This window comes from Opisthorchis viverrini, assembly GCF_000715545.1.
Source record: "Opisthorchis viverrini unplaced genomic scaffold opera_v5_223, whole genome shotgun sequence".
NCBI classification, from domain to species: Eukaryota; Metazoa; Platyhelminthes; class Trematoda; order Opisthorchiida; family Opisthorchiidae; genus Opisthorchis; species Opisthorchis viverrini.
The window spans coordinates 671999-694563 of NW_008751880.1; the positions used below are offsets into that span (position 1 = coordinate 671999).

General features: G+C 43.7%; 1 protein-coding gene across 1 annotated transcript in view; it reads left to right on the forward strand.

Moving 5' to 3' along the window:
• T265_08529 (hypothetical protein) overlaps window positions 1-16075 on the forward strand; it is a gene marked incomplete at both ends in the record, with an annotated part of 42295 nt that extends 26220 nt beyond the window's left edge. Inside the window, 5 exons of the mRNA XM_009174358.1 lie at window positions 4220-4414; window positions 7836-8098; window positions 9662-10031; window positions 10771-11088; window positions 15641-16075. Of these exons, the coding sequence (XP_009172622.1) occupies window positions 4220-4414; window positions 7836-8098; window positions 9662-10031; window positions 10771-11088; window positions 15641-16075 (1581 nt within the window). The remainder of the gene's footprint in view (window positions 1-4219; window positions 4415-7835; window positions 8099-9661; window positions 10032-10770; window positions 11089-15640) is intronic.
• Between the last annotated feature and the right edge of the window lie 6490 nt (window positions 16076-22565).

The window sequence follows — 22565 nt, forward strand, 5'->3', positions numbered from 1 at the left end:
TTTAATTAATCTTAAGGCTTTTTTACTGCCCGAACAAATCTAGACATTTCGTCTAATCCCATCGTCCTTTGGTTTCTTGTTTGAGTGGTTTTTTTAAGTTTATGACTTCATTTGCGGTCAGTTCACATCACCTTCTTTTGTCGTAATTATTGCCTCAGAGCAGTTTGGCCAGTAATGCTGGAATTGTGGCCAGACATGTCTCTCCTGGATTCAGTTGTCATCGTTTTAGGTGTTCTGAGCACCACCCGAGATTAAACCGACTCAATATGGTTCGTAAATACAACTCAACGGAATTGTCTAACTAGGATAGTATAGTGTTCACCATCAGATACATGTAAAATCCGCCACCGCCACACTCTTATAAACATAAGCCATGCTTTTACACCAGAGTGCTCCAACTACAAAAGTTAAATGTTGAGGTACGCCAGATGGTCTTAAGAAGAAGGAACTCTCTCGCGATAGATGGAACACTCACGCTTCATAGGTTGCCCTAGTTGGGACATGTATTCCGCATGCCGGCAGACCAGCTAACTCACAGAACTCTTTTCTCCCAGCCCTGTGCTGAGTGGAAGCGACTGAGAAGTATACAGTGTACGACATGGCAACAAAGTACGAGAACACTAACCAGTAAGCTTAGTCGGGTGGGCAACTGCCGCCTCCCTGGATGGGGATCCCGGGACTCAAATCACCGGTGATTNCTTGCTGTCATACAATCTATCATACTATCTTACTATCATATACCATCATTTTTTAATTAATCTTAAGGCTTTTTTACTAAAAAGTAGTTTACTCGTCTCACACTGCCCGAACAAATCTAGACATTTCGTCTAATCCCATCGTCCTTTGGTTTCTTGTTTGAGTGGTTTTTTTAAGTTTATGACTTCATTTGCGGTCAGTTCACATCACCTTCTTTTGTCGTAATTATTGCCTCAGAGCAGTTTGGCCAGTAATGCTGGAATTGTGGCCAGACATGTCTCTCCTGGATTCAGTTGTCATCGTTTTAGGTGTTCTGAGCACCACCCGAGATTAAACCGACTCAATATGGTTCGTAAATACAACTCAACGGAATTGTCTAACTAGGATAGTATAGTGTTCACCATCAGATACATGTAAAATCCGCCACCGCCACACTCTTATAAACATAAGCCATGCTTTTACACCAGAGTGCTCCAACTACAAAAGTTAAATGTTGAGGTACGCCAGATGGTCTTAAGAAGAAGGAACTCTCTCGCGATAGATGGAACACTCACGCTTCATAGGTTGCCCTAGTTGGGACATGTATTCCGCATGCCGGCAGACCAGCTAACTCACAGAACTCTTTTCTCCCAGCCCTGTGCTGAGTGGAAGCGACTGAGAAGTATACAGTGTACGACATGGCAACAAAGTACGAGAACACTAACCAGTAAGCTTAGTCGGGTGGGCAACTGCCGCCTCCCTGGATGGGGATCCCGGGACTCAAATCACCGGTGATTAATGACATTGGTGGAAATGGCCCAGTCGCACAGTCGGTGGCACTCTTGCATCAGAGCTATCGCTTTCAATGCGTAGCTACCCGATTTCCGAACAAACTGAACATGCCTTTGCCTCCAGGGTTTGGTTGTACGTTCCACTTTCTTGTTTTCCATCGAAAATGCAGCAGCTGGAACCACTGTGCCTAGGGGACACGGTTTATAGCTGATAAATTGATCGAAGTGCATTTCAAATTTACATGAATCTCGTTGGGACAGTCCTCCTTCTGTCCTGACACGGTTATTGTGGCGAGTCCACACCGAATGGGGCAAGCACTGGACTCAATTTCGCTTTTATTAGAGCGCATCAGTTGTGCACATCTTTGGTAGTGCCGTGGTTTGACCTTCGGACGGCTGATATGCGAGACAAGCGTCTTTTCACCAACTCATCCACCAACTCACCTGGATGTATGGGTCATCTCGCCCGAACAAACGAATATGTTCATGCGACTGGTTTGTCCGATGGCCCAGTAGCTATCCCGGTTCTATCGATCGTTTATTCAGGTGCGTCCGGCATGCGCTGGACGTCGTCATAGCCAAGGATATGCACTACTGACGAGATCTAATAAGGGCGAAATTCGAGTCCAGTACTTATTCTCTTTGGTATGAACTCGCCAGAATCATTGCCTCGGGACAGGGAGAAGGCTGTTGAAACGGGACTGATAATTTCTACAAATCCTACAACCACCTAGAAACAATCGAAATCTGTTCACAGGTTTTAAGTTATCCTGACTGAGAAGACCTAATAGGTGGGGCAATCGAAGGCATTAATCAGCCGACTGCAGCTATAAGCTATCGAGATAATATTTTCAGCTGACCAACTTTCATTTTGTGGCGGCTCCTTTGTAGAACAAAAGAGGCCTACTGCGATGAGTTGCTTTTAATGTGAAAGAGGAGAGGACTGAAATGCACAGCTTCTGTATATTTGGAGATACGAATATAAAATGTAAGTCGATGTTTACGGACGTTTTGTGAAGAGATTGCCCGTAAAAGGTAACCTCAAAATTAATAATCGCAGGGAGACAAAGACCAGCGACAGAACTTGAGCTTAACAGTTTAAGATTTCATCTGTCTGCTTCAAAAAAGGACAAAGAAGGACAACACTGATACAAGTTCGAACAAGTTTAGGCCATTTGTCCGAGATGGACTGATATGGTTTAAACTTCGTCGTATTACTATTTTCCAACGTTGTGACTATGAATACAAAGCTGCATCTTGGCAGAACGAAAAGCAGACGGTAAGGTGGTTTTAACCGAGTGACTCAGACATGAGATAGACGGTGCTGACATGGTCAAGGTCCGTCTTTTAAACCTGCACGTTGTACGTTATGACATGGCTACAGTGAGATTGCACTGGAAGTCTCACTTGATGTAAATCGCCAAATTTAATGGCACACGTGCATTGTTTGGCAAATAATATGATTCACTACGTTTACAACTGCCTTCCGGTTAAGGTAGCCCATGGTTTATTCGAGAGTTCCATCCCATTAGGCTTCGTAGGCTGTTCCGCCCATAAAAGCTTACCTCATTTGTCGAGTTTACCCAGGTATACCATACATATTTCATCTTCGCAAAGTTCGACCACCTCCCGGATGTGGAGAGCATAACCTTACTGATTTTTCAGTTTGGATCAGTAAACACGAGAGAAAAATTTTGTTTTGTATCTCTCTCTTACGACTGGATACCCATTCTTCATCGACTACGACCAAGAATCTGTAGCTTTTAGAAACGTTCAAATACTAATTGTCCATACCAATTCATCTGCTTATGAGTTTTGTGCACGAAATCGTTTCATGGACAAAGCCTACATTCAACGCAACTTATTTTTCCTTGGCACTCTAGCTGGACTGCAGAACTATTTCTATGGGACAGGGTCAAGAAGTACACGCACGGCGCCTACTGGCAAACAGTGTGAACGCTGGAGGTTGGGTGATCCTGCAAAACTGCCATCTCTCTCTTAACTACATGATCGAGGTTTTGAATCAGCTCACCGACGCGGAACAGTTGCATGACACGTTCCGTCTCTGGGTGACTACTGAAGTGAATACACATTTCCCGATATCGTTTCTTCAGACAAGCGTGAAATTTACGAATGAACCACCACAGGGCATCAAAGCGAGCCTCAAACGCACTTACGGAAGTTTCACACAAGTATGTAATCCTGGAAAGAGGTACAATCTAACCATGTGCAGTCGTTTACCCCATGCCTATTACTAAGTGACGATAATGCGCCTATTTTTACGCAACAGGCGATCAAGTTAGCGCTGATCATGACTGTATTGTTGTCCTCTCCAGTGTGGAGACCTTCCAGAAAACGGTAGAATTTCTCTGGTATCAGTTTTACATCCTGAACCATCGGATTCAAGCTGAGTAAGCCCAAAATGACAATCATTTTCTTTTTTTTTTTTGAAAAAAGCGTTGCAACGGTTGATCGTTGAGTGAGAAGATAATTCGGTAATTTTCAATTGAGATTTCTTTCTGTTATATCGGTTAGTTGGGAAACGTTGTCCAGTTCAAGTTAATCATAGCTTCGCGGTCAGTGGTCCTTTTCATTCATATTACGCGTATTTTGGTCTGTTAGAGCTATCAAACTTTGTTTTACAGTCTTTGGGAATGAGAAACAAAGTGAAGTTTTGCCGTAGTAACATCTTTTCATAACTTCAAAAAGGAAGAAGCCTGCTAGATGTACTATTTTTGCATTATTCCTGACAGGATTTTCTGGATATCAGTAACCTACCGCAGTGGAAGCCGATGGTTTTCGCTGTCTCGTTTCTGCACACCACCGTACAGGAAAGGCGTCAATACGGTCCACTCGGCTGGAACATTCCTTATGAGTTCAACATCTCTGATCTGAATGCTAGTCTACAATTTGTTCAGAATCACCTTGATGAGCTGAACGCCAATAAGGTGAGTTGCTGACGTATAAGTTCTTAATGACAAACTCACTTCTGTTTTACCATTAAGCATACAAGAGATGCAGCCCACAAGGCATTTTTACTGTTTATTCAAGTATGCTTTTATGTGCATTCCATGATAAAGATCTGTTAAGTGAGAAAAGCCAAAACTGTGTTTACAACCTGTTCACAAATTCTTCATATGAGAGAGTTGCCCTGTCTTCACTGCCATACCCCGACCAAAAAAACGAGTTCTGGCAAAATTCTGTTTGGCCTAAGATTAACTGGGGTCAAACAAATGTATCTTCTGTTGAATATACCTAAATACGTCTTCACGTTGTCAGTATACTTGCAGCCATATTGAAACCGGATCCTTCTAGTCTGAAAGAAGCGCTAAGAGTAGAAGCTATGTTCAATACTGTTGAAGACTCAGGAGTAAATGTCGAAAGGATGTCTATCGTTGGATGCAAACTAACTCTCTGGCAGTGATGTTGCCAAGTGTACATCCCTCTGTGACGATTTAGTATCACAGGGGTGACTGGTAAGGGGAAGTGCAATGATCCCGGCAATTCCCCCCTCCGATTAGCTCTCTCCCCAGCGCCCACTTTCTAACAACTGGTTCGAATTTCACGGACTTTTTGTTGGTTTGATGGACAAAACACCTCACATATTCAAGACTACGATCTTCAAGGTATTCAAACGCGCTACTTCTGCTTATTAGCCCGGAGCCAGTATCCTATTGAGGAAGATTTGGATAGTTAAACGACGGTTTCATCAATTCGAATTCAGTTGCAAAACGGTACACGTGTTTAAATGAACTTGAATGCATTCATGAGTCACACGGTAGACCCAGATTGAACTGTCTGCCTCCGAATGCCACTCAAGGTTATACAGTGCCATTCAAGTATCACCCGTTCATAATTGATGGTGCTTTGGGATGAGCCAACAACTCTACCTCATACAGTTTTTCAAGTGAGTTCCGTTGTTATGATAGTACCAAACAAACCAATGCAGACTGCACAGTCATCAGCGTACATGGCTACAGGGAGTGAGCCCATCATGATACTGTTGATTACACTGGACTGCAGGGATGTATAACAATCGACTTACATGTCACCTGTGATACATCGAGGGGATTACGTTCTAAGTTATCTGACATATGCTCTTCGCGTGCTGGAGTGTCACTAGGATGAGACAGTGGAAAACGCGTTACGGCAAACTGATCGAGCAATGTCGTGCACCGCACATTCCAGTAAGATAGAACGCGCACAAATTGGACATTTCGACCTTCACTTACATCCCATTTCCGCTTTTCAATTAGCCAAGTTTATTTCAGGCGGATCAGAATAAAACTACACCACCCTGGAAAGCGAACGGACATCCAATTTTTTTCTCAAAAAAATAATCCCCTGACTTAGGTACTATTTGGTGGTCATGTAAAACTAATGGTTTAATCGGACCTGTCAAATAGGTATTTCTCTCTTTTATCGAAAAACCATTTAGAACCCTTGTTGTGGGACATAACTGGACAAAAAGTCATCCAAATGATGGTCGCTCAAATCAGACATGCAGGCCATCATGTTGTGTTCAGTGTTCCAGTCCCTAGTTGGCTAGTCAGCGTCTTGAAGGGCACATAGCATCTGTTGTAAAAGTTCCGACTCAGCTTTCTGTGGAAAATGATGTTGCGTAATTAAATTCACACTAGAATTGTGCCTGATCGTGAAGCGGCAATGAGATGAACAGTGAAAATACGGTTTTAAAAATGGATGTACTGTTTGATTGATAGTGATCAGAAGTCCATTGTAAAAATTTACTGCGGTGAAAATGGTTCTCTGATTCATTAATTCATGGTATTTCATAGCACCTGATTATTGTGCGGTGGTACAAATTGAGATAACCGTGTCTAGCCCACAACATCTTTCCCTAACATAGTGTTGCACCGGAGGAACTGCAATCTCCATAACCTCCCATTGGGGTCCCCGTGGTTGTTTATGATGATCCAGGCAAGGAATGAATCCTGAGCAAGGATAACCTATGTTGTCATATCCGTCACCTGGCATCAAATTCACATCACTAGTCGAAATATCTACGTTGTCCCGGCATCCTCTTAATCACTTTACATCCTTTGTTTAAGCAAATTATTCCATCATTCTGATTCTTCTGACGTAAATGCGTTCCTGAGCCTTTCAGATTCATTGCAGTTAAGTACCGATGAAAGAAGAACAGCCCTTCGCTGCGAAATTACCTATCAACAAACACGAACTAAGCAGTTACAAGTCAGTGGAAAGGGAAGTAAACATGTCATCTGCACATAATCTCTAAAAACTGAGAATTCTCACGTAATCTCTTTATTTTCCCGGATAGTAATTAAATATCACACAATAACTAACGAACACTGCAAAGCGGTTCCACAATCTCCGTAATAAACTCCACTTTCCATCAGATGCGGGGTGGAGTTTGGACAGCAGGCCACAGACTATCCGCACTGTTTATCAGTAGTATATACCGTTTCAGTGTTACTGGTGGAGTGTCGGATTCGGTTTTGCTGCTTTTGAGATTGATTATAATAATGATAAAAATTTTGCGGTAATAATAAGCTAAATGAAGATTAAGATGTCAAGGAGAAAAGAGGCATCATTTTTTTCACAATACTATTTAATATGCCGAATAGTATTTCGTTAACTGTTTCCTCGGAACCTTTTTCACTTGCTCAGAATGTCAGATCATCTTTTTGACTTTCTACTCGTTCGGTGCATCCCAGTTTTTTTCTCACTAAAGCAATCTCCGTATAATCCAATCGGTATGACTTCAAGATGTGCTATATCCATGCCATAATCTAATACCGGGACATTTCCATTCCACGAGTTGATTAAAAAGTGAACACAGGTCACAAGTCTGATTGATTTATTCACGCCAATGACCACTCAGCGATTTCACTGAGATTGGTAGACTTCAAACTGTATTAATAATTCTTTTTTCTCAGTGTTTTAGCAGGGAACAAGACCATTTGTTGATGGTTGACCAAATGGCCGTTGATACTCTCACTGAGCCTGCCAACTAGCTTACATATGTTACGTCTCTAGTTGAGGAGACATCGTCAGTGCACAGTTGAGTGGGTCCCGCCTACTCGGCCCACTCACTACGAGCGAACGCACCCGAGCCACCAATAAATCGGCCCACTGACCACCATTTGCGTTGACGCTTAGGATATTTACGTTCATCCTCTACCTAGTAATATGTAGAGCGACCGTAGGATTTCTTTTTTTATTTGTGACATAAGTTTTCCGACACAACTGAATAGTCACGCGAGGGGGTAGTGTAGAATTTATTTTTGTCCAAATGATGTTGCGCTGTATAACACCGAAAAAATTCTCAACAGTAATCAGAGGTTTGTCACAGTCTCTATTGTCTATTTCATGATTTGTGTACTATAGGGAATTGATTGGAAATGTGTGCGATACATGTTGGGCGAAATTCAGTATGGTGGAAGAGTTACTGATGATTTTGACAAGAGACTGCTAGTTACCTATTGCAAACGATGGTTTCAAGAATCCCTATTCAATCCAGACTTCATGTTCGCAACGGACATACCTATGCCTCCAGTGGCGAAACTGCAGGATACAATGGGTTGGATTAATGATCTTCCACCTGCACACTCACCAAACGTTTTTGGTTTACACGAGAACGCAAATATTGTGTAAGTCTATCCCCTACTCTTTGTACACTATCCACTATTCAAATATCCAGATGAATGCTTATTTTTACAATAAGTATGCAATGTCATGTCACAGATTCCTTTCGTTCCCGAAAAATCAATTCTTGTATTTTATTGCCCAACATGAATTGATAGTGGAGAACAATTACCTTTGAGATAAAGTCTAGTAGTATCATAAGGAACACCCACCCCTCCTAAGTTAGTCATTCGTCTGGTCTAATTACGACCCATTTTGGAAGGGACATATTAGAGGATCAATTATTAAAATAACAATTGCCTCCAGATTTTAGCCTAAATTTCCAAACATGTACTGAAGCTCCACAATCTATTGTATCGATTTCCCTGATACATACCACACAGCCTCCGGTGGCCTATTCCACTGTGTTGATGAATATCCATAGAGCGGGCATCTACTATTGTACCGATAGATGGAACCGCTTCATTCCTGGCATTGTTTACTTGAGAGGTCACGGATTCCTATGTTTGTACTGTTCTGCACGTTTTGTGCCCGAACTGGGTTCATCCCACATCTATGTTGTTCGCACTGGTTTGTTCAAACGCAAACGTTGAAACCAGCTAGAGGTGATAGGTGGCTGAAAAATCATTAAAAAGTGCACTGTCGTGCACACATCAGGGATTTCTAACTCGGTGAGTTCTGTTCTACCAATCAACTAGAACATTTGAGTAACTTGGAGTAGTTGGATGGGGATACCTGTGCATAACTCATGTCGCAGGTCCGCTAGATGCTTAGTTTGATCACTCATGTAGTGTACGTTCAAATGCAACTGGGAGTAGCGCCCATCATATTGGTTTCAAATTAAATGACAAGGTTCTTGTCTCCCCGGCGAGCAGGGACGATCTTCGCAGTCATATTGCTCACTAGCCAGAAAACACATTCAGATGAAGGATAGCCTCGTCCTTCAGGAGCATCACGCAAAATTTTAATACTTTGCATGATTTGACTGTTGTATTTACAGATTAGTCATATTGCTCACTAGCCAAAAAACACATTCAGATGAAGGATAGCCTCATGCTTCAGGAGCTTAACGCAAAATTTTAATACTTTGCATGATTTGAACGGGTCTGTGGAATTTCATGACTGAGTCTCAAATCAGATAAAGCATGAAGTGAAATCAATTCAGCCAATGAGATTGTGTTTTCATCCGTTTCAGTGAAAAATAGTGCTTTGTAACTCAGTTTTATTCGTTACTCGAAAGAAATTCGATCCTAAACCTAGCGCATGGACAGCTGCTAGTGGAGAATTTATATCTGCTGTTGTAGTATTACACTTGTATTACTACGCTTTCGTTGGACATATAGCGCCTGGCGATTTCAGTGGTTCCACCATTAGGATCATGAAACCTGGACGGCGTTTCTTTCTCAGAATATAAGTTTCTTCCAAAAATACTGCACTTCATTAGTCAAAGCAAGATACAGACTCATTACAGCTGTTAAATATAAAGTACGTCCTCTTGTTCCGTTTTACTCATTGTTTCCTAGTTTTTTTTCTCATTGAATATTTCTTATTCCTTTTCGAAACTGTAGATATCAAAGCAAGAGAGTGAAAACCATTCTTGACTGCATTCTCAACATACAGCCTAAGGATGCCAGTGCCGGTGCTGGTGAAACTAGAGAGGACGTCGTCCTTCGTATGGCTGATGATATGTTAAGTAAACTCCCACCGGACTATGTGCCATTTGAAGTGTCCGAACGATTAGCTGAGCTTGGGGCACTTCAGCCAATGAATATTTTCCTGCGCCAGGAATTGGAACGTATTCAACGACTTTTGAGTCTTGTGCGGACGTGCCTCACAGAACTACGACTGGCCATCGATGGGACTATCGTCATGAGTGAATCTTTGAGAGAAGCTCTAGACTTTATGTACGACGCTCGGATCCCTACAAGCTGGACCAAGGTGAATGTTGCCTTCGTTTCTCCAGATCAAATTCAGTCTGATGTTGGTTGGCTATATTAATCCATCGGTTTCAAATTAAATGACAAGGTTCTTGTCTCCCCGGCGAGCAGGGACGATCTTCGCAGTCATATTGCTCACTAGCCAGAAAACACATTCAGATGAAGGATAGCCTCGTCCTTCAGGAGCATCACGCAAAATTTTAATACTTTGCATGATTTGAACGGGTCTGTGGAATTTCATGACTGAGTCTCAAATCAGATAAAGCATGAAGTGAAATCAATTCAGCCAATGAGATTGTGTTTTCATCCACTTCAGTGAAAAATAGTGCTTTGTAAATCAGTTTTATCCGCTACTCGAAAGAAATTCGATCCTAAACCTAGCGCATGGACAGCTGCTAGTGGAGAATTTATATCTGCTGTTGTAGTATTACACTTGTATTACTACGCTTTCGTTGGACATATAGCGCCTGGCGATTTCAGTGGTTCCACCATTAAGATCATGAAACCTGGACGGCGTTTCTTTCTCAGAATATAAGTTTCTTCCAAAAATACTGCACTTCATTAGTCAAAGCAAGATACAGACTCATTACAGCTGTTAAATATAAAGTACGTCCTCTTGTTCCGTTTTACTCATTGTTTCCTAGTTTTTTTTTCATTGGATATTTCTTATTCCTTTTCGAAACTGTAGATATCAAAGCAAGAGAGTGAAAACCATTCTTGACTGCATTCTCAACATACAGCCTAAGGATGCCAGTGCCGGTGCTGGTGAAACTAGAGAGGACGTCGTCCTTCGTATGGCTGATGATATGTTAAGTAAACTCCCACCGGACTATGTGCCATTTGAAGTGTCCGAACGACTAGCTGAGCTTGGAGCACTTCAGCCAATGAATATTTTCCTGCGCCAGGAATTGGAACGTATTCAACGACTTTTGAGTCTTGTGCGGACGTGCCTCACAGAACTACGACTGGCCATCGATGGGACTATCGTCATGAGTGAATCTTTGAGAGAAGCTCTAGACTTTATGTACGACGCTCGGATCCCTACAAGCTGGACCAAGGTGAATGTTGCCTTCGTTTCTCCAGATCAAATTCAGTCTGATGTTGGTTGGCTATAGTAATCCATCCCACTTACTGCAGATCTTGTCTTTATCAGCCTCCTTCTCCGGACTGAAGCTCTGATTAAATGTGGCCCTTGAACCTTGAATAGGTAGTCTCGTGTCTAATAATTTACCCCAAAAATCTTTAAAGGGACTCGACATTGGCCTCTCATAATGTCGAGTTTACAGTGAAGTTGAAGGGATTGGTAACCTGAGTAGCTATTTGTCATGTTGCCTTGGACTATGAATTTCCTTCCTGAGCAACACAAAACTCTGCAGAACGCATTTACATGTGGTGCTACAGATGCATCCGGAGGTCAGCGACACGGGTTGTATAAACCTTTTGTCATCCGAAGAAGTTTTATTGGCTCACCATCAGGCGGGATAGGTGGGTGGTAAGATATGGATGTTTGTGATCAGTTGGCATGGTTGTTCCTTAGATCCAACCGCAGACAACCGCCACTGTATTATCATGAACACTTCAATAAATGTGGAAGTTGTAGCATTAGTTTGGCTGGTTCAAACTGCATAATCGCTAACGGGCTTTTAATGTAGTCGAAATGTATCGTTTATCATATAGAAATTTAAGAGTCAAAACACAGCGTATTAATAAAGGTTGTTATAACCCGAAGTTTCGTTTGCCGTGGGCAACCTTCTTTAAGGATTTCCACAATCGATCGATCATAAAGTTTTAATCCACTACGCTGTTTTGACTTTAAAATTTCTGTATTATACACCACATGGCGCCCAATCTTTTTTATACTATCCCAGCCACATTTTACCCGGGACTACTGTGTATTTGTTTATCTTTTCAGCCATACTTCCAGATGCGTTTTAGTTTGATACGTAAACTTTACTACGAACTTTATTCACCTGAGTAGAACCCTTTCAACTGGACCACTATAGTGGAAACTAGTCGACCGCCGCTGTCCGATTTACAGTATATTTACAACTAATTATCGGCAAAGATGACCGACTTAAAGAAGATGTAATGAAACTTTTTGTTGCAAAAATAAAAAAAGTGAATTTTATCCCGAATCGCGAAACAAGTCATGCTTTTGCAGATTGTATTCCCAAAGTTGCTCACGGCTAAGAAACTTCTCAGTGCAGTCAGCACTTTTCTGAAACCGACTCAAAGATTTCCATATCGGGCTCCCGAACTACTGATTGATTCTTATAATACTGGCGAAAGAAAGAAGGACGTTCGCTGTGAGGTTATTATCAAAGACGAGCCAAGCGCTTACAAGCCGTTAGACAAATTTACGCCTCTCATCTGCGCACGGTTTATGAGAAGTGAAGATCCATACACATCCTCTTGAAATTTTCCTGAACGATCACTGACTAGCAAACAATAGTAAACGAACACTGCAAAGCGATTCCATAATGTCTGTAATAAACTGCACCTTCCATCACATACTGGATCGAAGCTTGGACACCAGACCATGTATCGTTTCCATGCTTCACCAGTTGTGTACACCGTTACACTGGTATGCTTTTGTCCGACCGACAAGCACATTCATTAGCCTAGTTGCTATTTTTTGTGCATACTAATCCTAAAAGGGCAAGTTAGGGAAAAAAGGATAGCATTAACATTCTGATGGCCCTCGCTTTTTCACTAAATCATACCTAACAGTACATCTATTATTTACTCTTCGGCAGTATCACTTCTGCCAAGAACGATCACCTCTGGCAGATACGACCTTTACTTTGCTTTTGTTCGCATGGAATTAGGGGCTTGGGTAGAGAGCTGGATGCTCCATGAGCTGAACTGGCCTTGGCGGAATACTTCGGGTTTTCTAGTTCATTCTCGGAGCATTGATGTGAGCTGCCCCTGGATATCTAGCTAACCTGGCTGGCTCGACAGATAAATCGGAGGATATACGTTCAGTGCCCATCTGTTGACTTTCCAAGATTATTTACGTTCAGACTATCTTCCGTGAGCATTGCTTCGTCGACATAGTCATCGACCCAAATGGAAGTGTGACTAGTTCATTCGATGACCATCGGTTCCTTTTAGCGGGAAACCAAACAGTCACACAGAGGATCGATTAAATACTTCAACTAGCCACTCCAGGTGGATATATTTCCCGTTTCCCATTTTTAGTGTATGTGTGTGTGTGCACGTCATCGGTGGGCAGCCTATGCAGATTCATGGTCGTATTACACGTTGGGATACTGTTCCATAAAAGTAGTTCTACCACTTAACGCGCCCTCTATTGGTCGCACTACTTTATTTTACTTGCGTCCACGTTTTTTCTCAGACCGTCAAATATAGAAGTTGGTTGTTGGTATCGTGAGAAGATTTGGAGATTTTGGTGGAGATTTGGTCCTGTAAGTGAAGCCAATTTATGCTGAAAACTCGGGAAGCACTGTTCAGCTGTTTCATCCCTATTGGGGTTCATCAGCAGTGCGAAATTTCACGAATTTCCAGAGTGTCGAGCCGCCCGAACAGTTGAGCGTTAAAACAACATGCCAGGAGGTCGCGGGCTTGGGGCTCTGGTGGCCGAACAGTTGAGCGTTAAAACAACTTGCCAGGAGGTCGCGGGCTTGGGGCTCTGGAGTTTCTTGAGATACGCAACGCTGATGATTCCCAATAAGAATAAAACAGCCGTACAGCGCTTCTCGACTTGTTAGTATAGTACAGGACGAACTAGAAGTTGGTACAAGTACTGCAGTCGAGTGGTTGTGTCACGCTGTTTCTCTTGCATTCGTCAGCGTCAGTCTCCGGTCTGGAAACTGGCTTACCGGGGCTTCCCTGTTATGGAAAGGGATTACCGCTTTAGTTGTTTCTTCCCGTTGCTTTTTGCTATTGCTCAGGTTTCTTCTTTTGGGATAATGTTTCTCTGACACTCGAAATAGAAGTTGATCCTAGATCTTCATCAAATAGGTTGTGACTTAATGCCTCCGCTTATTGTGCCACATTCGGTGACTTCTGGGGTAGTTTAGTATCTGCTCCGTATGTGTCCTCGTCCGTTACAATCAAGTTTTCATAGACCCACCCAACTTCCTCTTCACCTGTGCTTTCAAAGATGATAATCCATTGTTTCTTTCTGGTTCAGTTGTAAAGCTGATGCCTTCTGATATAGCGATATATTCGCATCCTGTACTAAATTTTTCCATGCTGAAAATGCCACCTAATTGGCTCAACCGTAGCTTGAGGTCAGTTATGCATAGAACACGTTCCACATTCTATATTACCACTCAGAGATGAATGCTCGCATCAGATATGCAGGTTGAATCCTTTTCAGTTGTTGATATATTTTTCCATAGAAGACGAAGCGTGAATTCATGCGGAAGTTCAAAATCTTGTACGGTCTTTCCATATTCTTTTGTATTTGTGTAATGATGTTGTTTAAAGGTGTTTGCGGGATTTCTAGAGTGCACATCCACACCAATCTCTTTAGAACACTTTCCTCCTGTTTTGGCGTTTTTATCTGGTGAGTCCACACCAAAGAAGGGGAGCGCTGGACTCGAGTTTCCTTCTCGTTAGAGCTCGTCAGCAGTGCGTCTTTGGCGGTGCCGAGGTTTGAACTCCGGATATTCAGCATGCGAGTCAAGCGTGTTGTCACCACTCCACCATAGCCAGGACAGGAGAACTGTTTAAACGAGAGTGACGTGAAGGTGGTTTCCACTATTGTTTTGCGTTCACCGCTACCCAAAATACTGATCCGATCTACTGAGCTACATAAACACACGCTGAAGAGGTTACTTTGATTGGCGATGAGAGGTTCGTGACCTAAATGCCTAGCTAACTGAAAAGACCAACCACGCCACTGTGAAATCAGCACAAGGGCTCAGTATAGGTCAAATTAAATGAAATTTTTGGACGAACTACATCTGGCCGTTCATGCTGAAGGATTTTCCTATCAGATGAAATTTTCTATGCGACCACTTCGTTGAACGTATCTGTATTTGGAAAGTTTCAGCTAAACGGCCAGACATCCTCCCACACATACATGATTCTAAAACAGCAATGCGGTCTGAACTTCTGGGGTATTGTTCATACAACAACAGAGGTGTTCTGAAATCATGAACTTGGCTGAATTTGCGGAATATCTGTGTGTCAGAACGAGATTTCAAATGTTAAATTCAGCAGGCCGTTTGCTGACTCCCTCTTGCTTTTCGCAGTATTCAGCTAGGATGTGAATGCATCTAAACACTGAGATCATGAGAATAATCCGGTAAAATTTGCGAAATAAGTTGTTGCGATTGCCCCCCAATTACTTTAACATCAGGCTATTTTATTCCCAACTGTTTTTAGCCTGGCACTGCAAACTACTATTCATCCGCACATCACCATCAGTTAAGTATATTGTAGTCAAGACGACATACATACCTCGTTCCTTGGTTTCATCTCCACTGGCCCTTGTTTTCTACTGTTCAGCTCTCATGGGACTCATCAACCCTTGGATTCTGGTTCACAGAATTGGTCGAAAGGAACCACCAATACTCCGAATGGTTGCACGATGGACGCCCGTCCTGTTTTTGGATGACTGGGTTCTTTAATCCTCAGGGTTTTCTGACAGCTATTCGTCAAGAGGTTACTCGGAGTCATAAAGGCTGGGCGCTGGATACGGTGATCTTGTGGAACGAGGTGATGAAAGTCATGAGAGATGATATTAACCGACCACCACCTGAGGGCGCTTATGTTTACGGGCTGTTCCTGGAAGGGGCTGATTTTGATCGTCGCAATTTGCGGTTGTCTGAAGCCAAGCCAAGGGTACTATACGAACCAATGCCGGTCATTCATATACAAGCACTCGATGTTGCGAAAGACAAAGAATTTGCAAAAGACCGGTTAAACGATATGTATATTTGTCCGGTGTACAAAAAGCCCCGTCGCACAGACTTGACGTATGTAGCTTCATTTTATTTGCGTTGTCCACCAACAAAACCGCCCGATCATTGGATACTTCGCGGTACTGCACTTCTCTGTGATATACGCTAAAACTCGATAAAGATTCTTCATTTGTCACGCTACAGGTAAACCAGTTCGCAAACCGCTACTTTGTTTGTGAGTAGAGCTCTCTTGTGTGCCCCCGAAATAACAAACGCTTTGCACTTTTTCACTCACATTCATGTTTTGAAATGAAGTCATTTACATAAATATCATACATTAACCTCTATGATGAATTGGATAAGACTGAAATCAAGTTTCCGTCGTCTTGTTCACTAATCAACGGTGAGTGCTGTGAAGTTTTCAGGAAATAGCGGACTTACTGTAGCTTTCAATAGGACACAAAACTTCTAATTACGATCTAGAGGCAGTGCTGAAGCCTGAGGAGTCCACAAGGTGAGCTTAAGATGCCTTAAGTCCTGGTCGCGCATTTTAAATCCTAGAACTTGTTTACAGTAGTATTGTATTGCTGGATTTGCAAGTGTGTATGGGAGAACAGCTCGGTAAACTGGGTTGGATGGAAAGTCCGGGAATACTAAAATTGTGGGTCACCTTTACGTACAGCGCTGTTCTAGCACCTGTTTGGGCCGACGAAACCCCTACCAGGCCGGAATCCCGCTTACTGCTCTGCAGCCAGACCGTGCTGGTTTTAGTTGACCTCGATTTCCAGCCACTCTTTGCCACCCAAGACGCCCAAGTACGGGCTGCCAACGGACCCAGTTGTGACTTCGCGATGATTGTACAGCGACTGTCATACCCAGTCTGAAGGCTTACCCGCGTTTCAACATGAGTACTATTTCCCGGCCGGACGTGTTGCACACACCAAAGAAAACGTCACATTCAGTTTAATTTCTACCAAAGCTCGAAATTATTGGCCACTCTACCTTACTCTTTGCTCATGCCGTTCCAAATCCCACTAATTCTTCCGATGGCACTATCAAGGCACTATCAGTTTAACGGTGAAGATGAAACCTTGCCGCGCACCCGATACAGCAAAACAGTTGTGTGTATCACTGTTTCCCTTGCGTGACTTTTATTCTGAAAATGCCTCCATTTGGTTGTACTCATGGATAGAATCTGTTTGTTGCTTCGCGCTGTCTGACTGCTAGAATAGGGCATCTGTTTTCTAGTCTACCTCATGGTGATAACCCGAACACCCACAGAATGCTGTGGTAAGATTACACCACAGTAATCGTGCTCAATAAATCCAGGGTCGCCATGTAACAAGACAGGGTATTATACCGCGACCACCGTCGTCATTGCAGCCAGACCGTGCTGGTTTTAATTGACCTCGATTTCCAGCCACTCTTTGCCACCCAAGACGCCCAAGTACGGGCTGCCAACGGACCCAGTTGTGACTTCGCGATGATTGTACAGCGACTGTCATACCCAGTCTGAAGGCTTACCCGCGTTTCAACATGAGTACTATTTCCCGGCCGGACGTGTTGCACACACCAAAGAAAACGTCACATTCAGTTTAATTTCTACCAAAGCTCGAAAGTATTGGCCACTCTACCTTACTCTTTGCTCATGCCGTTCCAAATCCCACTAATTCTTCCGATGGCACTATCAAGGCACTATCAGTTTAACGGTGAAGATGAAACCTTGCCGCGCACCCGATACAGCAAAACAGTTGTGTGTATCACTGTTTCCCTTGCGTGACTTTTATTCTGAAAATGCCTCCATTTGGTTGTACTCATGGATAGATCTGTTTGTTGCTTCGCGCTGTCTGACTGCTAGAATAGGGCATCTGTTTTCTAGTCTACCTCATGGTGATAACCCGAACACCCACAGAATGCTGTGGTAAGATTACACCACAGTAATCGTGCTCAATAAATCCAGGGTCGCCATGTAACAAGACAGGGTATTATACCGCGACCACCGTCGTCATTAAGGCTGCAAATAAGTTGGGTGAACTCTTTTCTGTGCAAACCTATGTACGGAAAAATCTGAGTTCCGTGTTATTGGAAAAACGAACACTAGCGTTCAGCGATGGAGAACGGTAAATCTTGACTGCCCAACAATGCTAACAAAAAATGCAAACTCGCCATCGGTATAAAGGCTACAGTCTACACGCCTTAAGGCGTCTTATCAAGTTGGGGTAATAGCATGGTAGTGGTACGCAATGATTAACTTTTGATTGCCAGTTGTTTCCAAAATGCCTTTATCTCGCTGCAATTGAAGATAAACAGGCTTACTATTTTGCGTTGCTAAGTTGATGCAAAATGCGGTCACCTTTCAGTGCATCAAGCCCGGTAGCATGACCAGCATATGTAAACAATATTCGGACGAGATGATACCAAAGCGTTTGCACGTACTACATCCAGCATCCGCTTACGTCAAGAAAATTTATTAGATAGAGATCACCACTATCAAGGGTTTTTGTGATAAGATGGTTGTCATGCAATCGTTTCCAAGCAGCATATAAACAAGAGGCACTTTCCCTTCATGTAACCGACGAACAAGCCACTTTCGAAAGCTGGTGTACGACGCTGGAGAGCTACAGATTCCTGCAGCTTAGCAAGTTCAATTTATGGTCGGCCATTTGCTAGGTGCCTGTAAAAAATTTGGTAACTAACTCACATTTTTACACAATGTCTTTGCGATAAATTGTCTTGGCGGAAAACGTCTGCGCGTAGACCGAAAAAAGAAACAGAATACATTATGTCCAACATCGACTCGAACTTCTTGCGCAGATCTAGAAAAATATGTTGTACCCTAGCCCTTCCGTAGCATATCACGTAATTCTTGTCTGGCAATAAATTACCTATTTACAGCGCCACCTCAGTAATTGTACTTATCCTTTCCTCTGACTCTTCCCCACTTGATTAGGCTTCCTCGAGGCCCACGCTCGCCGGTTTTAGTGTAGGCCTCATTATTTGCAGATACTCACCGCGTGGATCGACAAAAAACAACATCAATTCTACCGTCTTCACCATAACTTGCAAATTCCCATACTTGACTATATTGGTGTCCTCGAGTTAACTAAGAGCTTCCGTCTTGGACACCGAAATCGAGCACTCGTGCTTACGTTTGTAAACGGACCCTCCCGTGATCTTTAGTATCTGGTTAGGGTTGCACGTACTTGTGCACCTGATAATTTGAGGCCCATTGCTTTGTCTTATTTTCCCCAGTCCGTCCTTAATGTTTGTACCTCATCTAACCTTGGATCCCTGTCGACGTATGTCATTCACTTCCCCGATCCTAATAAAATTGTCCTATCTCATTATTGTCAAAGACTGAAGCTGGGATGGTGAAGTGTAAGATTCACTCCTTATTGCTCGGTTGGCAAATATCCTTCGATCAAAGTCGAATTTTTAGATGATGCTATCACTACCGTCAGCTCCCAGGCGGTTATTAGACCCTAAATACCCTCATCCACCTCCTCATTGTGTCCAAAGCAGCGCATCGCAGCCAAGAGACCCAGACCCCACCCCCATCACTTTTCAGAGCCAGTCAATAGAGTGACTTCAGGCTGCTCGGTATTATCAACCGATATTTCCATGCCGGTCCCACTTGGAGCTCTCTTTCCCTCCCCTACTAGAAGAACTTTATGTTCACACAGACCTGGCAGATCTCAGAGCTCGTATGCATAGAATGTAGAATGAACTAGGTTCCTTTCGAAGCATACAGCCAGTTGCTTAGCTTCTAGCTCCTGAGGCAATATGCGATTCGTCAGGTTTTTCAGAAGCCTCAGTTCTTATTGACACACTTGCCTCCGGGACTGGTGAGCACCCGAAATGCCGTCACCAAGTCCTAATATGCAATGCCCCCTAGTGTATTCCGCTCGAGCGTGCAAAACTGCTTTCCTGACAGCATGTAACATGCTAGACACTACCTGCGCAGACCAGCGGCTAAAAAAGCCGGAAGAATCCTTGCGTTGCCCACTGCTGACGTGATTTAGGAATTGGAACGATGCCTTACATCCACTGACGTTCCAGGCCCTTCTCTTCTCCCGAACACTCCAAACTGTAAAGGTCAAGGCCACTCTTACTCGGCTGTAAATGCAGCTTATTGAACTTCCATCCTCCAAATCTCCAAAGCGGACCACTTGAAATTGCCAAACGGAGCCCTCTTCGTTTGCCAGTCTGCTGCAGTCACTACTCTTAGTGTGAACCAATTGGTGACTCAATCACAGACTTCCCATAGCACCAACTTCTTGGACAATTACGCAAATCGGATCATCACTGACGCACATACACCCAAAAGTCAACAACCCCCTGCTTCGAACGGAAGCTTAATGGGTCTGCCTGCTGTCATAGCAAATTTTGTTGTGTTGCTAGCCTTCCCCGTAATGTGTAGCCAGGTCTAAGTCGTTTAATGATCCAGCCGCCATCCTAGTGCTTTAGCTGTCGTGTGGTCACAAAATTCCTGATACTCCAGCACTGCTTTTCCTCCAAGTCTTTAGTGCCCTCTCGTCAAAACTCACGAGATATGGGCACTGGCTCGTTCCCTGATGCCGAGCAAACCCGTTTGTTGGCTACAGGACTTACTGATTTCGCTCACGACAGCTGGCCTCCACTTCTGCCCCTGGGCACCTACCTAGGTCGTCTATGACCCCAAGTTGAGCTAACGAACTTCATTGCTGATTTGACCCACGCGGTGTTAAGTCATTCCCTATCTGAGGCTGCAGTCGAAGATGGCAACACCAACCGTCGCACTAGATCCCCTGGCCTGATGATGCTCCTAATTTCCCCACCAAAGCGCTTCCTTAGGGTTGAACACCTGCTGCCAAAGCCTGGTATCATAAAGCCTTCTACCACACTAACTTCCTTTGCTCCCACTCTTCGACCTTCCCCTACGAATTCAACCATAAGCCGAATCGTACGCGAATTTACTTGTGGCTCCCCAAACCGCGCGGGATCTCTAACCCAAAAATGTCGCTGCATAACCTTGGTTAATGTCAAGTTCTGCCCCTCATACTTATTGCCTGAGATCCTTTTTCAGATGTTACGTGCTCCTCCACAACCGCCGCTTCTTCCTAAGCCATGTGCAGCCCCACCCGTACGATCTTCAACAAGCATGTCAAAATACACGTACCGCATGCCTAGTAAAACCCGGTATCCACAACGACTGGAGGTTATCTCTGAACTCCACAAGCTACCATCACTCTGGCCATTCACTTTGGTCCGCCTGAACACCATTTTCGGATGCCATTCACCCCTCCACACTAATTATTTCTTTCCACACCATAAACTCATTCACTCCCCTGACGGTGCGGTAGACAACACGGCCGACAACTTTCCACTCCACTGCGTGCCTCAATTTCAGAGGCATTTCCTACCCCATACTGAATATGATATTCCACCTACCTACCTCGTTTATCCCGTGAATTCGGAACTAATCATCCACTATTTCGGCCCATAAAACTACTGCTAAATGAGCCTCCGCCGAATATAAAGGCCCGCCCAGGGAACCCTGCTTCATGTAACTTCATGTAACTTCCCAATTTCCCTTATACTGAACCCCACCTTGAGCGAGATTGGCTCGGGGTTAGTTCGGTCCGTTTGCTAATTAGCCCGTCAATAATGCTTTTAATGTCCGCTTGCTCGTACCAATAGTCCATACTTCCCGAACCATTAGCTCCCCTGCATGGCCGAGTCTGCTTCGCCTTGCCGAACCATGGCTCTCAGTTGAAAATCCACATGGAGATACTACAACCCCTGACTATAATATCCGCCATTCTGACAAGAAGAATATAAGAAGTAGTGGCTGTGCCGGAAATTTCATGCCGGAAATTCGTGAAACTCTCACTGAAGGTTCTGCCCTGAAGGGGATTCTAGAGGCCACCTTAATCTCCACAAGCCAAAACAACCGACCTCTACCAGTAGGTTGAATATATCCAACACCAACCACTCCTCTGACTATATTGCTTAATTGTTCCGTACTATCTCCTTTGTGCGTGCCCCTACTCTTTCGTCTAAATGTTTACTGTTTACTGTTTACTTCGGTCAGCCGGATAACCCCTGGCATTCCACTACGGGCCCTACGTGGCGCGCCTCCCCTTCTGTTTAACCTGGTGTAATAATTCCAAATTCTACGTAGACCCACGCGCAGCTCTTATACCCTAGACTTAAAATCCCAAACAAGAGTCATATGGCTACAGCTGCAGTTGGTCCGGTTCGACGGAAGCGATCGCCGCATAGTTTCTTGCAATGCAATCAGGTAGGACTCAACTGCCCCCACAATCCTACTCTAGATCATCCCTCTCCAAATATCTTACAAGCTTTTTCATCCCTGGTGGCTTCCCACGATTAGGACCACTTCTGTCTCTTGACAAAAACAAAACGCAAATTTGAACTCNTATCAGCCTCTCTTCCCCTTGTTCCTCTCATAAGACTTTCCCCCCAGTCTTTCCCATGATAAGTTACTGGACTCTTTGATGCAAAAGTGCATCGAACTATTATTAACACATCTCATCAGTAAGTTCTCAGTTGAACATGAGTCTCTGCGGATATCCATCGAATAGCACGAGGAAAGCATCCCACTCGGAGTTCCTTCCTACTCTGAATTACTCATCCGACCACTGCACTGGTGTAAT